The sequence below is a fragment of the Salvelinus fontinalis genome, chromosome 20 (genome assembly GCF_029448725.1).
Source record: "Salvelinus fontinalis isolate EN_2023a chromosome 20, ASM2944872v1, whole genome shotgun sequence".
Lineage (NCBI taxonomy): Eukaryota > Metazoa > Chordata > Actinopteri > Salmoniformes > Salmonidae > Salvelinus > Salvelinus fontinalis.
The window spans coordinates 16,758,207-16,781,724 of NC_074684.1; the positions used below are offsets into that span (position 1 = coordinate 16,758,207).

General features: G+C 42.9%; 1 protein-coding gene across 1 annotated transcript in view; it reads right to left on the reverse strand.

Moving 5' to 3' along the window:
* LOC129817396 (patched domain-containing protein 1-like) overlaps positions 1 to 14,822 on the reverse strand; it is a 54,851-nt gene extending 40,029 nt beyond the window's left edge. Inside the window, exons 1-2 of the mRNA XM_055872588.1 lie at positions 13,964 to 14,822; positions 11,066 to 11,546 (exon numbers count right to left, since the gene is read on the reverse strand). Of these exons, the coding sequence (XP_055728563.1) occupies positions 11,066 to 11,546; positions 13,964 to 14,563 (1,081 nt within the window). The 5' untranslated portion in view covers positions 14,564 to 14,822. The remainder of the gene's footprint in view (positions 1 to 11,065; positions 11,547 to 13,963) is intronic.
* Between the last annotated feature and the right edge of the window lie 8,696 nt (positions 14,823 to 23,518).

Genomic DNA, 23,518 nt, shown 5'->3' on the forward strand with positions numbered 1-23,518 from the left:
TTGCAGGCTCATGGTAGACGGGCGGCTTTGCAGGCTCCTGGCAGACGGATGGCTCAGATGGCGCTGGGGAGACGGATGGCTCAGATGGCGCTGGGGAGACAGATGGCTCAGATGGCGCTGGGGAGACGGATGGCTCAGATGGCGCTGGGGAGACGGATGGCTCAGATGGCGCTGGGGAGACGGATGGCTCTGGCCGGATATGGCGCACTGTAGACCTGGTGCGTGGTGCCGGAACTGGAGGCACCGTGCTAATGACAAGCACCTTCCTACTAGTGCGGGGAGCAGGGACAGGGCACACTGTATTCTCAAAGCCTACTCTATCCCTGATGCGTGGTACCGGCACTGGTGACGCCGGGCTGAGGACAAGCACATCAGGATTAGTAGGGGGAGAAGATACAGTGGGTTCAGGGCTCTGGAGACGCACTGGTAGCTTAGTGCGTGGGGCCGGAACTGGAGGCACCGGGCTAGATACACGCACTACAGGGAGAGTGCGTGGAGGAGGAACAGGGCTCAGGATACGCACTGGTAGCCTAGTGCGTAGTGTATACACTGTAGGTACTAGGCTGGGGCGGGGAGGTGGTGCCGGAAATACCGGACCGTGGAGGCGTACTGGCACTCTTGAGCATTGAGCTTGCCCAACCTTACCTGGTTGAATGCTCCCGGTTGCCCGACCAGTGCGGGGAGGTGGAATAACCCGCACCGGCCTATGTAGGCGAACCGGAGAAACCATGCGTAAGGCAGGTGCCATGTATGCCGGCCCGAGGAGACGCACTGGAGACCAGACGCGTTGAGCCGGCCTCATGACACCTGGCTCAATACCCAATCTAGCCCTACCAGTGCGGGGAGGTGGAATAACCCGCACTGGGCTATGCACTCGTACAGGAGACACCGTGCGCTCTACTGCGTAACACGGCGCCTGCCCGTACTCCCGCTCTCCACGGTAAGCCTGGGAAGTGGGCGCAGGTCTCCTACCTGCCCTTGGCCCACTATCTCCTAGCCCCCCCCCAAGAAATTTTTGGGAATTACTTACGGGCTTTTTTGGCTTCCGTGCCAGACGCGTTCCCTCATAGCTCCGGTTCCTCTCTCCGGTAGCCTCTGCACTCCCCAGTGCCTCCAGCTGCTCCCCTGGCTTTTCGGGCTTCCAGCCACGTCTCCTTGCTGCCTCCTCATACCACCGCTGTTGGGCTCTCGCTGCCTCCATCTCCTCACGAGCGCGGCGATATTCCCCAATGTGCGCCCAGTGTCCTTTTCCTTCCAAGATCTGTTCCCAAGTCCACGAGTCCTGATTGCTCTGTTGAGCTCTCCCCCGCCGCTTGGTCCTCGGTCGGTGGGTGATTCTGTAAAGACTGTCGCTCTCCTCATCCTCGGATGAGGTGAGGAGAGAAGGATCGGTAGACCAATGCGCAGCGAGGTGTGATGACATAATGAATTTATTGAACAAAACGAACACTGACACGAACTATACTTTAGAAATGATACAAAATAACAAACGGACAACGTAGACGAAACCTGAACATGGAACTTACATAACGACAGGAAGAACACACGAGCAGGAAACAGACTACATCAAAACGAAATACAACCGAAACAATCCCGTGTGGTGCGCAGACACAAACACAGGAGACAATCACCCACAAACAAACAGTGAGAATGCCCTACCTAAATATGACTCTTAATTAGAGGCAAACGCAAACCACCTGCCTCTAATCAAGAGCCATACCAGGCAAACCGAAACCAACATAGAAACAGATAACATAGAATGCCCACCCAACCTCACGTCCTGACCAACTAACACACAAAACTAACATAAATAGGTCAGGAACGTGACAACTCAGTTCAAGTTTAAAAGTTAAAGTTTAATATTTGTTTTCACTGCATGTTACTTCTCCTTAAACAAAGTGTTGTTTTTGATTAATAGATTTTTGCACTTTATTTTATTGTATTTCAATCCAATTATATTTTAAAAATATTTCAGTTGAGTGGATGATAGAAAATTGCTATTATTGTTTTTTTCTTTGAAGTAAATTTAGCCCACTTTTGTTAAAATAGAAAATATAGGCTACTGATGGTGCCTTGAATACCGGTTTCTTTCATTTAATGTTCATGTTATGGGGATTTTTATATAAAGGAAATTTGTCTTTTGTGTCTGTTGAAAATTAAAGATTACTGACAGAGCCATAAGAAAATATTGCTTTATTTATCTGATCATATTGGAATATATTTGTTAGGTTTTCAGTAGGTTCAATTAGGTTCACTAGACTATATGCGTCATTTAAAATTTTTTCAATGAACATTCAAACAGTCCGGCCCTCGGCTTGTAGCTAAATTTTTTATTTGGCCCTCCGTCCATTTGACTTTGACACCCCTGCTCTACACTATACTCAGCCATGCATTGAACGGTCTTTCTGCGAACAAGGATTGAGTTGTATTACTATCCTAAATGATGACTATCCAATCTACTCATCACATTACGAATAGTAGGCTATTTTACATAAATCTGAAAATGTCATGCATGGAATGCTTTATTATAAAGGAGGATTTTTATGGTGAAAATGTGCTTCCTCAAACGTGAAACTCACGCTCCGCCTATGCATAGGCTAGTGATTTTGCTGTCGTCTTCTTGGATGAGGAAAAGTGCGCGGTAAAAGCACACATCATTGCCTCTTCGACTTGAATGTTCTGCTAAGATTAATTACCACCATCTAAATGTGATTTCTGTCATTCTGAGCACTGTGGGTGAACGCCCTAATCAGGTTACGCACCCAATGCATATGGGTCCGGTACATTTCTCAAATGTCTGGTAAATTTAAATGCTGCCGGTCAAATGTACCGCCACATTTTCATAACGGAATCCCTGCTCCAAAGTCGTTTCCCATTGTTTTATGACATGTATCTTGGTTTGGGAATGTAATTTATACAATTTAGTGAGCAAGTCAACAATATGTCAACCAATCAACTGAGCAGCCTGACTTGTTTGCATAATTTCTTTGAACCGTACCATTTTTATATTTATCATCAACAAGAGGGCTCTAACTGTTCTCACAGTTAATTTCTTAACAGGCGCATACTTGGCAACAATTGTCATGAATAATTGTACAAATATTTCCAGTGCTGCATCTGGATTCACTTCCTCATACACATCAGAACAACATACATTTTTTTTACATCTTCAACAAAAGAGTCATGAGAAAAAATTTCATATGAACTCTTATAAATGACTTTAGGCCCAATCTTTGGCACTTTGGCTTTCCTTGTTATTGCCACAATGTTATGGTCACTACAGCCAATAGGAACTGATATTGCTTTGTAGCTAAGCTCTGCAGCATTAGTGAAGATATGTTCAATACAAGTGGATGTCAAAGATCCAAAAGTATTGGTATGCACTCTAGTTGGATGAGTGATAAGTGTTAGCACTTGGTGGCATATAGCAAAACCCTAAAATAATAGGCTTTAAATGAGGCAGGTGAACCTGCAACTAAAACACTTCAATAACACTTGACATGAGATCTTCTAGTATGAGCTTTTTTTTGTAATTTCCTGGGAGATAGACATACCATTATTCACAGTCCATCAACCAGGTGATTCCATTCCTTTACTGAGATTTGTGTGTATTTGGTATATGTTGTGAAATTGTTAGATATTACTTGTTAGATATTTAAATGTAATTTAAAAATATTACTTTTATTTAACTAGGTAAGTCTGATTTACAATGATGGTCTAATCCAAGGCACTTGTCATCTATCTGGACTACTGAAACACGCTGTTGGCTGGGCTCCCCACTTGTGCCATCAAACCCCTGCAATTTATCCAGAATGTTGAAGCCTGCCTGGTGTTTAACCTTCTCAAGTTCTCCCATGTCACCCTGCTCCTCCACACACTCCACTGGCATCCAGTCAAAGCTTGCATCCACAACAAGACCATGGTGCTTGCCTACGGAGCAGCAAGAGGAACCGCCCCTCCCAGGCTATGCTCAAACCCTACACCCCCGGAGGGCCACCTCCGGTCTGTTGGCCCTCCCACCCCTAGCGGAAGACAGCTCCGCTCAACACACTCCAAACTCTTCTCTGTCCTGACACCCCAATTGTGGAACCAACTTCCCCCTGAAGCTAGGACCCCCCCCCCCCCCCTCCCCTCTTCTAGCTCTGACTTTGCTGATAGCTACTTTATTGATGAAAAATGTACTTACTATGACTGTGATGTGTGGTTGTCCCACATAGCTATCTTAACTGTGAATGCACTAACTGTAAGTCACTATGGATAAGAGCATCTGCTAAATTTCTAAAATGTACATGTAAAACAACCAACAATGACAAAGTGAAAACATGTTTTTAGAATTTACATTAGTATTCACAACCCTGAGTCAATACTTTGGAAAAGCCCCTTTGACTGTCACGCCCTGACCGTAGAGAGCTTTTTATGTCTCTATTTTGGTTTGGTCAGGGTGTGATTTGGGTGGGCATTCTATGTTCTTTTTTCTATGTTTTGTATTTCTTTGTTTTGGCAGGGTATGGTTCTCAATCAGGGACAGCTGTCTATCGTTGTCTCTGATTGGGAACCATACTTAGGTAGCTTTTTCCCACATGGTTTTTGTGGGTAGTTATTTTCTGTTTAGTACCTTACAGGACTGTTTCGGTTTCATTTATTCTCTTGTTATTTTGTTTAGTGTTCAGTGTAAATAAAAAACATGAACACTTACGACGCTGCGCTTTGGTCCGACTACTCTTCTTCAGACGACAAAAAACGTTACATTGACAGTGATTACAGCTGTGAGTCTTTCTGGGTAAGTCTCTAAGAGCTTTCCACACCTGGATTGTGCAACATTTGCCCATTATTATTTTCCAAACTCTTTCTTTGCTCTGTCCAATTGGTTGTTGATCATTGCTAGGCAACCATTTTCAGGTCTTGCCATAGATTTTCAAGTAGATTTAAGTCAAAACTGTAATTCGGCCACTCAGGAACATTCACTGTCTTCTTGGTAAACAACTCCAGTGTAGATTTGGCCTTGTGTTTTAGGTTATTGTCCTGCTGAAAGGTGAATTAATCGCCAAGTGTCTGGTGGAAAGCAGATTGAACCAAGTTTTCCACTAGGATGTTTTAAAATGTTTTATTCTGTACAGGCTTCCTCCTTTTCACTCTGTCAATTAGATTAGTATTGTGGAATAACTACAATGTTGTTGTTCCATCGTCACTTTTCTCCTATCATAACCAATAAACTCTATAACTGTTTTAAAGTCCCATTTGGCCTCATGGTGAAATCCCGGCAACTGAGTTACGAAGGACGCTTGTATCTTTGTGGTGACTGGGTGTATTGATACACCATCCAAAGTATAATGTATAACTTTACCATGCTCAAATGGATATTAGATGTCTATTATGTTTACCCATCTACCAATAGGTAAAAAAAAAAGTTTTTTAAATCTCTGCCCCACATGCCCTGAAAGATGGGTCACGACTGGTTTGTGTGTGTGTGTCTGTGTCTCTCTGTGTGTGTCCTCGAGGCAATAGGTCCATTTGTGTGTACATGCAGCACACGGTCATCCCCAGTCTAAGGCCTGTAACAGTAATGAGTTGGATCAATGAGCTGAAGTACTGAGGATGAGCTGACGTACTGAGGAAGAGCTATCTGGACTGTCTATACTAGCACGATACACCCACCAAGTGTCTGTTTGTTTCACACTCATCCTGGATGAGGCGACTGACTCAAAGTTGGTGGCAGCAGTAGCACAGCACTTAATACGAATGACTTGTCTTTGATGCAACAGCACTGACAAATTAGCCCAAGAAGTGAAATAGCTGCCTATAAACCTACATTATTATATTGCTGAGTAAATGTGGAATGGAATGAGTAAATGTGGTGGCTCTCTTTAGTGGTGTATTGATATGGGACATCTATTCATTAATTCCATGGACCTTTTGATCATGAATGATAATAACCACCACACTAATAAAAATCAATCCTCAACCAGACATGCGACAGTGTTATTCCCTCTTCTCTGTAAATCCCACTTTCACTCATGGTAATTAATCAGTGTGATCATTAGGAACCAAACACATTAGCTATAGCATTTCCCACTGCTTTCTTCTCCATTCTCATTGGTCCTGGTGGACTGGCTTTTTCCAACAAAACATATCTTCCGTATCGCTACTCGAAAATTAAAATTATTCTAACTTGACTATATGTCAATCAACTGTCTGCATTGACATACATTGCTTAAATAAATGACCATCCCCTCATCCTGAAGTTATTCACCATGGGGTTCTCTCAGAATGTTTCTCGTAACTGTTTCACTATCTCTGATTGGACATCTGTTCCGGGACACTCATCTGAGCACAATTAATTGGTTCTTGTTAATCAAGGCCTAAAGAATATATTATTCCCTACTGCAATAATCCCAACGGCTATGAAGTTGTCACAACATAATAATCATCCTACGTTCATGAGAATAATATTTATGAATGTATCGTCAGTTGTTCCAGTCCATCAGCGGCCGGCTGGGTCCCAGAGGAGCCCTGTTCACCACGTTGTGTGAACAGCCGTGTCCAGTGTCACTATTCATCTTAGCCTGCGGGATAAAATCAATGCCTCCAGAATGGTGTTGCCCAGAAAGGAAAATGCAAAACACTGTAAATCAGAAAGGACCTCCTGTAGAGAACTAGTAACTGTGATTGATCTGACTGTGGACTATGGAGAGGAAGCATGGCGTGTGCAGGGGAGCACTTTCAAAATGAAGATGGGAATGAGATACGAGGGGGGCTGTGGCGGTCATGAAATTGTCAGCTGGTGATTGTCAAGCAAATAACTACCAGTCTCACAGTAATTGACCGTTAATTAACATAAACATGTTTAGCATCTCCTGGCTTTCATGCATAGCCTTACAAGCCACTGATGCAGACTTTTGGAACATCTACATTTGTGACCGAAAGCCTCGATTTGGTCTTATGTAGCAAAATTTGAAGTTGTGTTTTTTACATTGGATAAAAGTAGAGACTCAGAGCTAGAAAATGGTATATCATACACTGCAGTTGAGGAACAATGGGAAAGTAATTCTGCTTTGAAAGTTGATAAACTCTTAACACCACTTAAGAAAATGTCCCTTGAATGTTTTGGTACACCTACTGGAGAGCTCTTTGTCTACACCCATTCAGAATCGTTCACACCCTCTTAAGCATTGGCCCCACCCATCTCTTTAAGGATTTACATGTGAGGCCATGTGGTAAACACACCCTATATCAAATCAAATCTAGGTTTATTCATCACATGCACAGGATACAGAAGGTGTAAATGGTACAGTGAAGTGCTTACTTGCATAGTAGCAATATCAAAAAAGAAAGTGTAGAGATAAAAATATTTTATAATTATTAGATGACGCTTATCCAACACACTTGTCTAAATTGATGGTTAATGTGAAGGAAATTCTATAACCACCCCCAAGCCACATCTAGCTAACATTAGGCTATAACTAGCAATGCAAATGGATTTCTGATCCAAATAATATTACTGCACAGATCATACATGTAACGTTAGCTAGCTAGCCAGCAAGCTAACGTTTGCTAGTTTGCTAGCTAACAGTATGCTTTGACTTGCAATAATAATGACTTTCTGACCAAATTAAAAACATATATCTGAAAATGTAGCTACTGCAGACTCTCACCCGTATAAAGGGATGAACGCTTCACGGCAGACTGGAACCATTTAACTCAGTTTTGTTTGTAGTTTTGTTTGTAGCTACAGTTCATCTTCTTTTGCCAGCATTGTGACAAGTCACTCAAGTTCACACTGACAGTGGTGTGGGCAGAAAGTAGCCCATTCAATTTTTCAAACTGATCTGTCGACAGCGCCTGCTAAATTCAAGGTATCAATGTTGAGAAAAGTAGCACAACTTTTGTAGATCTCGATGGCTATGTTATATCTTTCAAAAACATCACGGTAGAAAGGACTGTCAACACATACCGAACAGCTCACGTTATAGACAGAAGCATGTTACATGGCAGACTAATCCAAACTTATCTCCCAGCATGTCCAGACTATCCATTATCTCTGACAATCATGGCTAGCGGGAAGGTTCCTGGCTTTTCCCATAGCTAAACTAACTAGGCTCGAAATGTAAGAATTTTTGCCGTAGGAACTGGGGGTGCCTCAGCTGGCTTGTTGGGCTTCCATGCCTTAGCTGGCTCGAGTTTTTCTTGCCTCGGTTGGCTTGGCAGGCTCCCATCCCATGTCATACCTCAGCCGGCTCTTCGGGCTCCCACGCCTCAGTCGGCTCATCAGGCTCCCATCCCATGTGATGCCTCAGCCATCTCGTCGGGCTCCCACGCCTCAGCCGATTCGTCAGGCCTCAGCCGGCTCTTTGGGCTTCCACATTTCAGCTGGCTTGTCCGGCTCCCACGCCTCAACCAGCCCGTCAGGCTCGCCCAGGTGGGACGCCGCGTGAGGGGGGGGGGGGGGGGTACTGTCACGCCTGCTCCCTTTCTCTGGCGCTCGAGGGCACCAGGCGGCCCATCATTACGCACATCTGTCACCATCGTCTCCCAGCGTCTGTCCTCACAATAATATACTGTATGTGTGAAATTAGTTTTATTTAGAATGGACCATTCTCATGCACCTGTCTCAGAACAGGGGAATTGGAAAAAAATATGTCTATGCACTTAAATAGCTAAATGGAGGACCTTTTCCCTTGGTTCATTTTCATGCCAGCCAGGTAGGCTATACTCCTGTTGTAAAGCAAAGCAATATGCTTAATATTAGGAAAGTTGATAAATAAATACAGTAGGCCTAGCCTATACAAGCTGATGGGATCCTCTTTTTAGAGGCCATCACTGTTTTCTCACGCAATTGCATAGCCTATAGAAATGTTGAACAACATGAGCTCTCATGAAGTGTTTGAATTGATTTTCGAAAACATTTGCATTGCTATCAGAGTGATTAGAGGGACAATGGAGTGCTGAGTACCCGGCAATTTAAAGTTTGGTTGGCTACGAATGACCATCAGCAGTATCAGAGCTTGAAGAAGCCTAGTTACCATGACTAAACAGTCACGTGGAATTTGACTGCGGTCATGACTTGTGACTACCGGTGTGGCGGTAATACAGTCATCGTAACAGCCCTAGATACAAGTACTTGGTATAGGCATTTACTAAGGCCCAGTTTTTCCAGGGTGGTCAGTAGTCATGAAACGGGAGAAATTCCATTGAAATGGAGTGTAACTCCCACAAAGGCCACTGTGCCTGCCTGCCTGCAGAACCATTCTGTTTAGCATACACACAGCGTCAACATATTTAAATTTGCTCCATTAAAAAAAAGCATTCTTGATATGATTTATGTTCTAGGATTGTGAGTCAACTCTTTCTGGGATATAGAATTCCATATTTTCCAACACAGAGGAATCATTAAAAGAACTGCAGAAAGTAGGTAATTTACAGTGCAGTAGAGTAAATAGTGTGGGTGAGGTACAGCATACAGTAGGTGAGGTCGATATCCACAGCTCATTTGGAGCAGAGATAGAATGGCAGGCAGTGCCCTGCCAATGTGTCTGTCATGTATGTTTCATTAGTCCTGGTACAAAGCCCCCTCCCTGTTTTCCTCCAGCTACCCAGGGAGAGGAGAACTGACAAGCTCAGCGCTACAGTAATTGGCTTCACTAAGATGACATCCCAGATATACACAGTTGGGGAAAGACATGAAAAGGTGCACTGTGTTAAGACTCTGTCCGGCTGTCTCATCTTACGGTTGTCCACTGACGTGGTGAGAACTGCCAACCTGTAGGTTTTATCCTAGTCCAAAAAGTATTGTTGAATGGTTGAGGTCTGATTTTCTCTAAGAAAGTGAAATTGGTTCAAGTACAATTTGTCAGATTTAATATTACAGAATTCAAATATAATTTTGGACTTTGAGTCTGGTGATAATTATGTTATTAATTTTGAGGATAACTACAGGATGGACTCAAGTACAGTCTTTACACTATAGTGTCATCCCAGGAGGTGGGTGGTGGACATCTGTCGTCTCGGAGGACCTGTCACATTTATTTAAGTTCCTCCCTGCCTATGTCCGTCCTCCTCCATTCCTCCCTGACTCTCTCTCCTTCCCTGATGAGACACAACCGAGGTCACCAAGATGCCTTTGCCTCCTGTTCCTGCGTCTTACTTAAACTTTATTTACTTCAAACTAGAGTAGTCTCAGCCTACAGGGCTTGATTGACCTCTGAACCTTTCAGACTGGGAAAATGGGTTATAAGGCAGAAGCCACGTACACAGGAGATCTCCTCATGATACTGTGGCTTAGAACAGTTTGAGTAGAAATTAGAGGACAACTCTGCTGGGAAACGTTTATGCCCTCCACCGACAATGGGACAATTATGATAGTGATGTTTGTAGATGTAACGGGTTTGAACTGTTGAGATTTGTTGTTCTTGAACGTATTTTCCTCTCTGCAAGTGCCAGGTTTGCCTCGTTGTAATTAAGGGCGTAGCACGGTTATAAATGGTTGTCTATTTCATTCAGGGGATCCCCCTACTACAGTATGTGCAGGCTGGGGTTCCTTGGGAGGACGGGTGTGGCGACTGTGGCCTAAACCAAAGTGATGACAATGGATTGTGAGTATGTTTATGGCAAGGTTGTTCGTAACCGCTGGTACCGTTCCCCTTCTCCCATGGCATGCTTCCCTAGGTATGTATTTTGTGTGTCGGACAAAAATGATAAGAATATTGATTAAAACGTGATTGATGATTGAATGCTTAAGTGCTGATGAAGTGCTGATGAAACTCTGAGGATGATAGCAGTAATTGTACGAGTGCTAGGAGCTGAAGATGGCGTCCATGAGAAGCTTTCTGATTATTTGAGAAATATAAAGCATTGTTGTGCTGTCCTGAAGGATGTGCTGTAAGACACACACATATGCAGGCACACAAACACTTGCAAATTTACAACACACTGCCACAACAAACCGAAAACAATCAGCGTAGCACAGGGCACCCCTCTTTGAGGAAGCACACAACAGCCAATTACCCTAATCCCCTCCCCAATTGGCAACATGGCCTCCGCTGATAAGGCTAAGCAGCTCCACACTTACCCATGGAGAAGAATGGGATCCCCAGCAGCGTGGAGTTAAACTTCCCGTCGGAGATGAAGAAGATGCCAGCGGAGGTCACGTTGGCGATGGCTATTGTGAGCACACCCAGCAGACCCAGGAAGGGCTTTCCCCTCAGGCAGTCCCTCATTGAGCTGGAGATGGTGGCCGCCAGCAGAAGGAGCACTAGGCTGACCAGCACCTCCCCTTTAGCCAGCACTCCCGTCTGGTGGAAGTCCCTCCACAGGCTGAAGGAGGTGAGAGACTGGATGTGCAGGTCCTCGCTGAGCGTGGACAGGCGTGTGATGAGGGTGCAGAAGGCATTCTCCCACTTCTCTGCGATGACGTCCTGCACCACGGGGCCATGGTTGCGAAGGTAGTAGGTGATCTGGATGGCCCGGGCAAACTTCACCTGCTGGTCTCGGCTGTTGGGCGAGAAGGCCACTCCACCCAGCTGGTGGCCGATGAAGGACACACGGCCATCCTGGGGGAGGGAGCACAGCAGACAGGTTACTATCAGACACACTGAGAGACGGATCTCAAGTCCCTACAGAGCGAAGCTGGAGATATGCTGTTTGGTTTCTGTTACCTGATATTAGCAACAGTTGTAATTTGTAGTTCATTGTGGATTATGGTTAAATATTGTAAATGATTTGAACACTGACCCACCAATCAAACATTACAATATGCATGAATTCCCATATTTGATACATTTTACGTTAAGATAAATACTATATCATACTTAGCACCCATTTACTATTGCTTGGTATGGCAAACTATTCCCATTGTTTCTACTATAGTAAGTTGAACTGTGTATCTTGGATTCATGCTTGAGAATGTCCCATTACTACGGCGACTAAAGAATCAGACGACATGCACTGTACTGTATGATTACTTAAACACTGTTGAATATAAAATGCATTAAACCAATCACTGGCTGCCTAGTTGTTTTTAGACGGGCATATTGTAGGTGTCCTATTAGATCGGAGCTCCACTAGTATAGCGATGCAGTGACAATAATTCTCCCAGTGACTGATATGTGGAGATGAGATATATGACACCACTTGACTGCCCTCCAAAGAAGATGGATCTCTTGGACAAGTGGATGAACAGCTAACTTGTCAGCCAATAGTGAAACGATGCAAATGTAATAAAGCATTGTTTGTTCATTTCAGACAAGGGCCCTAGCTGACCTGATTTGATCTATGTTTGCAGCTATTGTACTGTAGCCTACTGTACTGTACAGCCAATCCTGCATCTCTTAATGCAATTTTTTATGTTGATTGTACAATTGTAACGTCAGCAAGTGAGGGATTCCATGGGGTATAGTAATTAAATATCACTTGCACTGTCAGCACAATAGGGAATTGCATGATATCATTGCCATTTATTCCCTACCATTATCATGTAAATGGAATATTCAGTAACACTGGGCCTGAACATTCATAGTATCAACCCTACACTACAAGGATTCCTCATACAAGCAGAAGCCATGAAATTCTGACATACCATCCAGGGATTTAACATTAGTAGTGCAGTGCTGTGGCTTGGGTTAGCATCAGACTAGTAAACAAATGACTGAAAGCCACCAGCTGACATCAAAGCACTGAATGAAGAGCAAATAACACGTCAAGAAAATCTGCACAGACAGACGGGGAATATCAATGATGCAGGCGACACAACACGGCGACTGAATGGCGCTGTAGAAGTATCTGCCAAGAGGGGTGGAAAAGGTCAGTTTATTCTAACCTTAAAGCGGGAACTTGGGGGTTGGTGTCAAGGGGCACACAAGGGCCAGAGCCATAGGGAATAAGGCAACTGCCTACAATCAGTGAGTGAAGACAGTGGCCTTGGATGTAGAGTAATGAACAGTGGTAGGATGTGCAATCTAGAAGTGATTTAGGGACAGCCCAGGTTGAATGAAAAGAGCAGGCCCAGTGCATTACTCACAGCTAGGCCTGGTGCAGGAGGATTAGCAAACCTCCCACCTGAGATTCTCTTATTGGAGGATATACAACACTAGCTAGATTTGTGCCTTGCGATTTAAGATACTCTGTGAAGCATAGACCTAATTTAGTACAGAACAGTTTTCAACTCAGTAACGAGCCATGTCACCCACTATAGTGAGTCTTCCTCAAGGCAGATCATACTCAATATTCTACTTTCTACACTCATTCATCACATGTGCTCAATGTGTCATGGTATTATCAACAGATCTGGTCACCTGTTGTAAAATTAGGCTACCTGTTGTAATTGTGTAACATCTGATTAAAACATTAACCTAATTTATAGCCTACTGTCTAAAATGACATGAGCATAGGTAGCCTAACAGCCTTGCTATACATCTGCAGAGGGCTGCACCACAGCACACACTTAGGAGGCATAGCAACATCTTACAGGGGACAAGAGGATGCAGGCTCCATACTAGTCGATCAGCAATGCCATTCTATATGTGCAGGAGAGGGAGAACTGCACTGCATCAAAATAAGAAGGGACTCATTCCCTCTATATTGGAGCAATGCAGGGCCATGCAGCCAATTCACAACCTGCAGCTAACAACTAGCCTACATTGGCTGTTCAGTCCATTCTGAGTATTTCCTTGCCTTGCCTGCCTGATATATGAAGACATCCGCAGTCTACATAATAGGCTGAGCGAATACAACCACTGCTCATTGAAAAAATGGCTTCAGGCTTCAGACAGTAGGTTATGGTCTCATTGCAGATACATTGTCCCACTGCTAATCCAGGTCATTCGGAGTTTGGGGTAGCAAAGCACGTCGGTCATGTTCTCTTTAAGGGTAACTGCCACCACATACGATACTCAAATCGGTAATTGATGCCCGCGGCCGGCGGAAACATTGTAGACTATCGTGTTATAAAACAAAATCCTCGCCGTCTTACCTTTAATGTTGTATTTGGATAGGTCACGAGCACCTTTGAAAAAGTGTGATTCGATAGAATGGCTAAGCGGATATCTTCGAATATCGTAATTATATCATCCAAGAGGCATCGCTTATCCCGATGGCTCAGGACACAGAGATGAGCGAAAGTGTAATTGAATCCCTTGTAATTAACCCGCAAATCCTGCACCTGCTTGTGAACCTGCAGGACCTGGTCGGCTAGCTCCAGTATATTTCCTCCAGATTTGGCAAGCAGAATCAGTCTCCCGTATCTGCCGGGGGTATGCAGGTCGGAATACAGCTTGTTTTTTGACTGGTCGATGGGGAAAAGACTGTTCGCAAGACTCCGCTCTACTTTAGCAAAGCTGTGTGTCGGGGCAACCAGTATCTCGATGTCCGTTTCGGGCTTGAATCGGCTCAGTACGGTAGATCCGAAAATGATGGTTAAGACTGCGGGAACGGTGAGGAAAAAAACCGGATGCCTACTAACAAATAAGCCTAGCCAGTAGAACGAAGCTTTGAGCCCTCTGTGTATCATTTGCCGCAGCATCCTCCTCCAGATCCAGCTTGCAGATGCCCAGCTTCTTCCTATGAAGCACATGTGACATGAGGCTCGGTTGCCCAGTTTAGTCAATCCGAATGAGAATACACTACACCTATAAAAAGAGCACTGCAGCAATTTGCAACAAGAACTGTCATATACTTATCATCTCTGCTTTTTTTGTTTCATTTCAAGCCATTCCCCTCCTTTACTAACAGCGGACCAGTGACTATTCCTATTGCTCCTGCTGCAATAGCAGCAAGCCGCGGCCGTCTGATGTGCATGTGTTCCTAGTTCTAACTACACTATCGGTGGCGCCTGATTTATGTAGGCTACTTGACTGTAACCATGTGCTGGGATTAAGGGGGAAGACGGGGTAATGCTGATGGTGGTTTATTGTAGAAGTGTAACAGTATAACTTTACACACACAATAGCCATTTGAAAGTCGTGAAATATTCACTGGTGGCACAATGGCCAAATGCACTTCCTGAAATCACTCCCACCTCATGAATGGGGAAACCATACAGTTGCGCGTAAATCTAATAGCCAGTAACCTAGGTTAGCCTCTTGAGAGAGGGAGACAGCTGGTTTTACAAAGCCTTTCAAAGTCATGGGGAGTTTACTGATAAAGTACTTTTTGCACGTCAGGAGATTTATACTTCAAAGTCAAGTAAAGACACACTAGATTGCCTCTCAATGCGACACTTGTTTACATCTGCCACCCAACCTGGGACAACACTGTCAGTGACATCATTGGGTTACAGTAGGCTAGCTCACTTTTATCTGTTGGGATTCAGTGACAAAGGGCCTCAAGTCATCGTCTGGGGTCAAAGTTCTACAGTAGCCTAGGTCCTACACCAATGCAGCATTTATATATTGTAAGTATTTGCGTTGTTGGGAATTTTTGATGCTTCACAACAAGTATTGTCAATCGTCCGATGTTAAAAAACAAACAAACTAGTTAATAGAGGCGACTCGGAACAACTGAAGTGGACAGCAACGCAATCGGAATTCGGAAGTTCAGCACCAGGACAGCAACAGCCTCTTCGCTCATGGGGCGTTTAAGTCCTTAACAGAGCCTGACAGGCAGCCTGTCTCCCAGCCTGCATGCCGCCCCCAAGACCAGAGCCAATCGCATGTGTAAGGAACAACTAGCCATCAAGCCACATTCAAACAGAGCCAGAAAGCCGAAGCCTAAAGGAAAAAGGTAATATAGCTAGTATCTTTCAAAATTAAAGCAGCTTTATACTGATATATCACTGATATTAAATCAGACTGATTTGTTGTAGATAAGCAATATTTTTGTGTTTGTTAGCTAGCTTGCTAGAATGGCTGCTTAGCATGCTCACTTGGCTAGCTAGTCTGTTTCATGAGAAAAGCTCCTCGCAGGCATATTAGCAGTCAGTGTCTCATAGGCTGATGCATACGATCCAGTGGGTGAGCTCTATTCTTGCCAGGCTGATCAGATTTAATAGCAGCCCTAGAGGCTCATAAATCAGGGTGCTGCCTTGTTGGCTGTTTCATGAACAATTTTTATGTCTATCAATATGAATGGTGTCAAAACTGCTACCTGACATTAATTATAGTCATTATTCCATCAATGATTGGATGTGCTACTTTGTTTCACTAATGTTTTCTCTTTGTGTTATAGATGTGAAATGGTTGACTGTGACATGAAAGAAATAAAGGCAATCAAATCAGTCGTCCCACAGTCTGCAGTGTTACTCTGCTGGTTCCATGTACTACAAGTAAGTATCATCACACTATCTGACAGCCTCCTTTCAGAATTCAGCGTCACAATGATTATTTGAAATATTTACATATGAACATGCTTGCCAGGATAATTGCCAGGCTAATTGGTTTGCATAGGACTACAGTGATAGCAATTTGGAAGCAATTGAAAAGGTAATTTAGTCCAAAAAAGGTAAGAATAACAAGAAATAGTAAGAAGGGTCTAAGATCCGAACTGTACACCGTTGGCTAATAAAACAAGACGGGGGGAAATGTTAGGGATCCATCAGCAAGGAACGCTGTGATAAGAGGAATGGTGTCTCTGCAGCATCACAGTACAGTAAGTTTTGCATCTGATATTGTGTAACATAATATTGTTTCAACTTAATGGTGCACTCCTTAGTCCTAATATAAACATAACGGTAGCCCTGCCACATGATGCTGAAGAATGAGGTTGGAGAAATGTTTACCTCTCAAATTCATTTTTCAAAATAATCATAGTAGCCTCACACGGCCACCCTGAACTTCGTGAGCTTCGACTCTGTTTCACTTGCAGTTTCAAACTATGAGTAGAACAGTGGAAGCTCAAGAGTTTATTCTTACTCTTATGAGGTTATAGTCATACTTCTAGACTGCTCAGAATGGCCACCAGTGACAGCCCATTGGGAGTTTTGAATGTACTCTGAAGCCATAAAATATGTATCTGTCATTGAGAGGTTTGTGTGTGTTTGATACATGCAGAATTTTTTTTTTTTGGGGAGGGGGGGGGGAATTGCCCCCAATGAGGAAATAAATGCAGGTGTGATTGTGACACGGCTGACTAGTTCAGCAGAGGACCGAAAGTCAAAGTGATAAGCCATTTGAGAAGGCACATTAACAGTAGATGCCATCAGAAGGTATTCATGCCCCTTGACTTATTCCACATTTTGTTGTGTTACAGCTTGAATTCAAAATGGATTACATCTTTTTTCTCTCTCACCCATCTATATACAATACCCCTTAATGATGATGTGAAAATATGTGTTTAGAGATTTTAGCAAATGTATTGCAAATGAAATACAGAAAAATCTAATTTACATAAGTATTCACACCCCTGAGTCACATTTGGCAGCGATTACAGCTGTGAGTCTTTCTGGGTAAGTCTCTAAGAGCTTTGCACACCAGGACTGTACAATATTTTCACATTATTCTTTTTATTTTCTTCAAGCTCTGTCAACTTGGTTGTTGATCATTGCTGAACCGCCATTTTTAAGTCTTGCCATAGATTTTCAAGACGATTTAAGTCAAAAGTGTAACAAGGCCTGGAACATTCAATGTCGTCTTGGTAAGCATCTCCAGTATATCATTTGGCCTTGTGTTTTAGGTTATTGTCCTGCTGAAATGTAAATTTGTCTCCCAGTGTCTGTTGGAAAACAGACTGAACCAGGTGTTCTTTTATGATTTTGCCTGTGCTTAGCCCTATTCTGTTTCTTTTTATCCTAAAAAACTTCTTAGTCCTTGCCGATGACAAGCATACCTATAACATGATGGAGCCATCACCATGCTTGGAAATATGAAGAGTGGTACTCAGTGATGTGTTGTGTTGGATTTGCCCCAAACATAACACTTTGTAATCAGGACATAAAGTTCATATCTTACCCACATCTTTTGTAGTTTAACTTCAGTGCCATGTTTTGGAATATTTTTATTCTCTACAGACTTCCTTCTTTTCACTCTGTCATTTAGGTTAGTATTGTGGAGTAACTACAATGTTGTTGATCCATCCTCAGTTTTCTCCTATCACAACCATTTAACTCTGTAACTGTTATAAAGTCACCATTGGCCTCATGGTGAAATCCCTGAGCAGTTTCTTTCCTCTCTTGCAACTGAGTTAGGAAGGAAGTCTGTAACTTTGTAGTGACTGGGTGTATTAATACACCATCCAAAGTGTAATTAATAACTTCACAATGCTGAAAGGGATATTCATTGTCTGCTTTTTTATTTTACCCATCTACCAATAGAGGCCCTTTTTTGTGAGTCATTGGAAAACCTCCCTGGTCTTTGTGATTGAATCTGTGTTTGAAATTCACCGCTCGACTGAGGGACCTTACAGATAAGTGTATGTGTGGGGTACAGGGATGAGGTAGTCATTCAAAAATCATGTTAAACTCTGTTATTGCACATACAATTTATTATGTGACTTGTTAAGCACATTTTTCTCCTGAACTTATTTAGGCTTGCCATAACAAAGGGGTTGAATACTTAGACTCAAGACACTTCAGCTTTTCATTTTTAATTCATTCGTAAGAAATTCTAAAAAGGTAATTCCACTTTGACATTATGGGGTATTGTGTAGGCCAGTGACACTAAACCTCAACTTAATCCATTTAAAATTCAGGCTGTACCACAACAAAATTTTGAAAAAGTCGAGGGGTGTGAATACTTTCTGAAGGCACTGTATCTGTAGATGCATGGACAGCAAGTTATTTGACTCTATTCCATTTCAATCTCCATGTTCTTTAGGTGGTAAACATTCAGCCTGAGGGGGAGGAGTCCAGGATGAGAGTTGAGGGGTGAGAGGAGGCTAAGAGGGGCACAAGGCGAGCCAGCCTCGGGGAATGCAGGACCAACCAAGAGGGGCACCCACAGCAGTACTCCATCCAGAAGTAGGTGGAGACGTATGGATTTCTTGCTTCATCACCTCCCAGGCTAATGGTTGTCGTATGAGCTTGAAACTTTCGCGCTCACGCCAAACGTTTTATTGTTCATCGCCTTGTAAAAAAATAGTCTTATTACATGGACCATCAGTGAGACAGTGATTAACTCTACCCCCAGTGATGTTCTCCATAGGCCAACTTATTACGCAGACTCTGACGGACGGGTCCGGGGGGGGGGGGGGGGGGGGGGAGCACAGAGAAACATAGATACTACAGGTAGCTTCAACCTGAGGGACAAGAGAGAATATGAACACCACAGTGGAATGTGAGTGCTTATCAATCTTGCAAAAGAGATTTGTACACTTGGTGTACAAGTCATGTGTCATCCTTGTTTACCACATGGTAAATGTAAAGTTGTGTTCCTGTCTTTCAGAGGCATCTCCTGTAAGAAGAAGAGATGGGGCTCGTGGACCCTTGAACTGGGGCTCTTTTCAATACCCTGTAGCCATGGGGTGAGTAGCACATGGAGTTAAGTTACAAAAGTAAACATGTGTTTTTGATTATAAGTTCTAGTGATGTGATGGATGGTTTAGCATGGTTACGGTCTCCGGGCAGCCAACAGCCAGTGGAGATGGAGAATCAGTGAGTCTCACACACACACACACACACACACACACACACACACACACACACACACACACACACACACACACACACACACACAGATGGGAGGGGGGGAACAACACACGCACACACCACAACACAACAATTTTGGGAGGTAATATCATTGATTGATACTGGGAAGATGCAAAGTGCAACAGGTGTATAATTATATTTTTAGTAGTGGTAATGTTTGTATTATATATCCCTCCCATTCATCACAGACCATCAGAGGTGGAGGGGGAGGTGGTGGTACAGGTTGCCATGGAGATGTGTCTGGACGAGTGGAAGGCCATGCAGGAGCTGAGGCGCAGTTTAATCTCCATAAGCCAGACAACATGATGCCCTCTAAGGACACGGTCCAAACGCATTGAGGTGAGTGACCCCTTCCCATTATAGCTGCGGAACTTGATTTTTGGCAGGACCCATAAATGGATAAACAATTTGGCATTTAGTTGTGTTAAAGTTGATGTGTTTCTATTCTTGTTCATATCTGATAATTCATCCACTAGAACAGGAAGGGGGAGTCTGTGGAGGAAGAGGACAGCCACCTCCAGTCTGCACAGGTCTGCCAATGACATCACTTCCCATCTGGCAGCCTGTAGCTCCCCAGTCTTTTGTATTATTGTCCCCTCCCTCAAGGAAGGAGGGGACAAGGCAGTTGGGAGAGAAGGGGGAACGACTAGTTTCCCTGAGAGAGCAGAGAACACTCATAGTGTAGGTATCCTCTCCTTTATTTGATGCTGGAAACCAACTACATTAGGGTAGAGGGTTTTTATATTTGTTTCATAGAGAGCAGAGCAGTTGTATTTTTATGTGAACATGGCTGGTAAAGTTTTTTTTACAATAAAAAAATACATATATTAAATGAAATACAGTCAAGACAATAACGATAATGACAAGACAACCATAACAAAATCTGACCATATTGTGAGGTGAAGAAACAAAATCGGTATTAGAATCCTATCCTATCCCTAACACCACTTTTGTTCATATGTCCTATTGTACTTCTCTCCAGGCTTATGTGCTAGCCTCCTGTTTACATTTGCCTCCTGGTGAAATGGTTTGCACTTTAACTCTTAAAATTGATTGGGCTGCCTGTGTAGACACAGCCTAAGAACATGAAATATGTACTCTCATGTGATCAGCAACCACTATCCAGTTTCTGTTCTCCGTTGCGCTAACCTAGCACAATTAAGTAAGTTTACAAGATTAAAAGAACAAAGCTCGAAAAATCGTGATTAGTGAATGGTGCTAGCGAGGGGTGTCCATGAACAGAAAATTCAATTGGTTCTTGTGTAGCACATGCACGGGTTGTCGCCATACTTCTATAAATGACAAATGTCCGAATCTGGTCCCGAGTAAATACAGTTCCTTCAGAAAGTAATCACACCCCTTGACTTTATTCACATTTTGTTGTCTTACAGCCTGAATTTATCATTGATTAAATTGAGATTTTGTGACACTGGCTTGTCACCCCATAATGTAATACATTTTTTTTTACAAATGAATTTAAAATGAAAAGATGAAATGTCTTGAGTGAATAAGTATTCAACCCCTTTGTTATGGCAAGCCTATGTCAAGTTCAGGAGTAAGAACTGTGCTTAACAAGTCACATAATAAGTTGCATGGACTCGCTTTGTGTGCAATAATAGTGTTTAACATGATTTGTGAATGACTACCTCTTCTCTGTATCCCACACATACAATTATCTGCAAGGTCCCTCAGTCAAGCTGCAAGAAATGTGGCAAAGAAATGAACTTAATATCCTGAATACAAAGTGTTATGTTTGGGACAAATCCAACACAACACATCACTGAGTACCACTCTTCATATTGTCAAGCATAGTGGTGGCTGCATCATATTATGGGTATGTTTGTAATTGGCAAGGACTAGGGAGTTTTTTAGGATATAAATAAACAGAATAGAGATAAGCACAGGCAAAATCCAAGAGTATAACCGGGTTCAGTTTCTTTCCAACAGACACTGAGAGACAAATTGACCTTTCAGCAAGACAGTAACCTGAAACATAAGGCCAAATATAAACTGGATATGCTTACCAAAAAGACATTGATTGTTCCTGAGTGGCCTAGTTACAGTTCTTAAATCAGCATGAAAATCTATGGCAAGACCTGGAAATGTCTGTCTAGCAATGACCAACAACCAACTTGACAGAGCTTGAAGATTTTTGGAAAGAATAATGCAAATATTGTACAGTCCAGGTAAGCTCTTAGAGACTTACGCAGAAAGACTCAAAGCTGTAATCGCTGCCAAAGGTGCTTCTACAAAGTATTGATTCAGGGGTGTGAATACTTATGTAAATTTGAAATTTCTGTATTTAATATTCAATACATTTGCAAACATTTCTAAAAACATGTTTTCGCTTTTTCATTATGGGGTATTGTGTGTAGATGGGTGAGAAGAAAAATCTATTCAATCCATTTTGAATTCAGGCTGTAACACAACAAAATGTGGAATAAGTCAAGGAGAATGAATACTTTATGAAGGCACTGTACATCTGAAATGGCACTCTATTCTCATTACTTATGGTCAGGACTAGTAGTGCACCCTACAGGGAATAGAGTGTCATTTTAAGACACACACACCCTTTACGTTATACTTTAGTTCCATGATATAAACAGTGAAATATAGAAAATAAGTGCCTAGCTTGTGAAAACCAGGGTTGGCAAATGAATTCCACATGTTCTACATCTTAATCATATCTGATACGTTGTTCTTCCAATTCACAGTTTGAGACATCAGATTTCCATATCAACATCTTCCCTTAAACTATTCACTGGACTGGTTTGGTTCAAGTAAAATAAACCCAGACCCGCTTTTAAGAAATGAAAACATAATGTCCATTTGCAGCAGCTGTAGGTAGACTGGACTCTTATAGAACTCCTTCACAATTCCGGAACCACAGGCTAAGCGCAGTAGAGGAGCGCTAGCTTTGTGTATGGAGTGACTGAAGGGACAAAATGCACACAGTTACACTCAGGAAGAGAGATATGGGACATACGGATAATACACCGCAAAACCTTAATAATACTACAGTGGGTGTTTCTCAATATCCCTACTACCGTGCTGCAATACATTTGAGAAGCACTCGCACTCCCCTTACTGTATTACCTCACGCTTCACTTCTCCATTCACTGAACCTTCTTCCAGCCAAGACAATGGCACAAATAAATAAAACAAGATATAGCATTGAACATGGGTCGTGGCTGGGTCTTCCAGCATGACAACAACCCGAAACACACGGCCAGGGCAACTAAGGAGTGGCTCCGTAAGAAGCATCTCAAGGTCCTGGAGGGGTCTAGCCAGTCTCCAGACCTGAACCCAATAGAAAATCTTTAGAGGGAGCTGAAAGTCCGTATTGCCCAGCGACAGCCCCGAAACCTGAAGGATCTGGAGAAGGTCTGTATGGAGAAGTCCCTGCTGCAGTGTGCGCAAACCTGGTCAAGAACCACAGGAAACGTATGATCTCTGTAATTGCAAACAAAGGTTTCTGTACCAAATATTAAATTCTGCTTTTCTGATGTATCAATACTTATGGCATGCAATAAAATGAAAATTAATTACTTAAAAATCATACAATGTGATTTTCTGGATTCCGTCTCTCACAGTTGAAGTGTACCTATGATAAAAATTACAGACCTCTACATGCTTTGTAAGTAGGAAAACCTGCAAAATCGGCAGTGTTTCAAATACTTGTTCTCCCCACTGTACATTTTTTGAGGGTCGCTACCATTTTTTTTGTGGCTAGATAGCTAGCCAGTTAGCCCTATTGACTTAAAACTATGGACTTACAGTACCCCATTCACTGAACCATCTTCCAGCCAGGACAACAATGGCAATAGAGACAAAACAAGATACACACAAAATAAATGTTTTACTTAATAACTATCAGCTAGCTATATGTGAATCGTAAAAATATGGTAGCTAACCAGATAGTTTAACAGGAAAAAAACACCTAAAACTAAT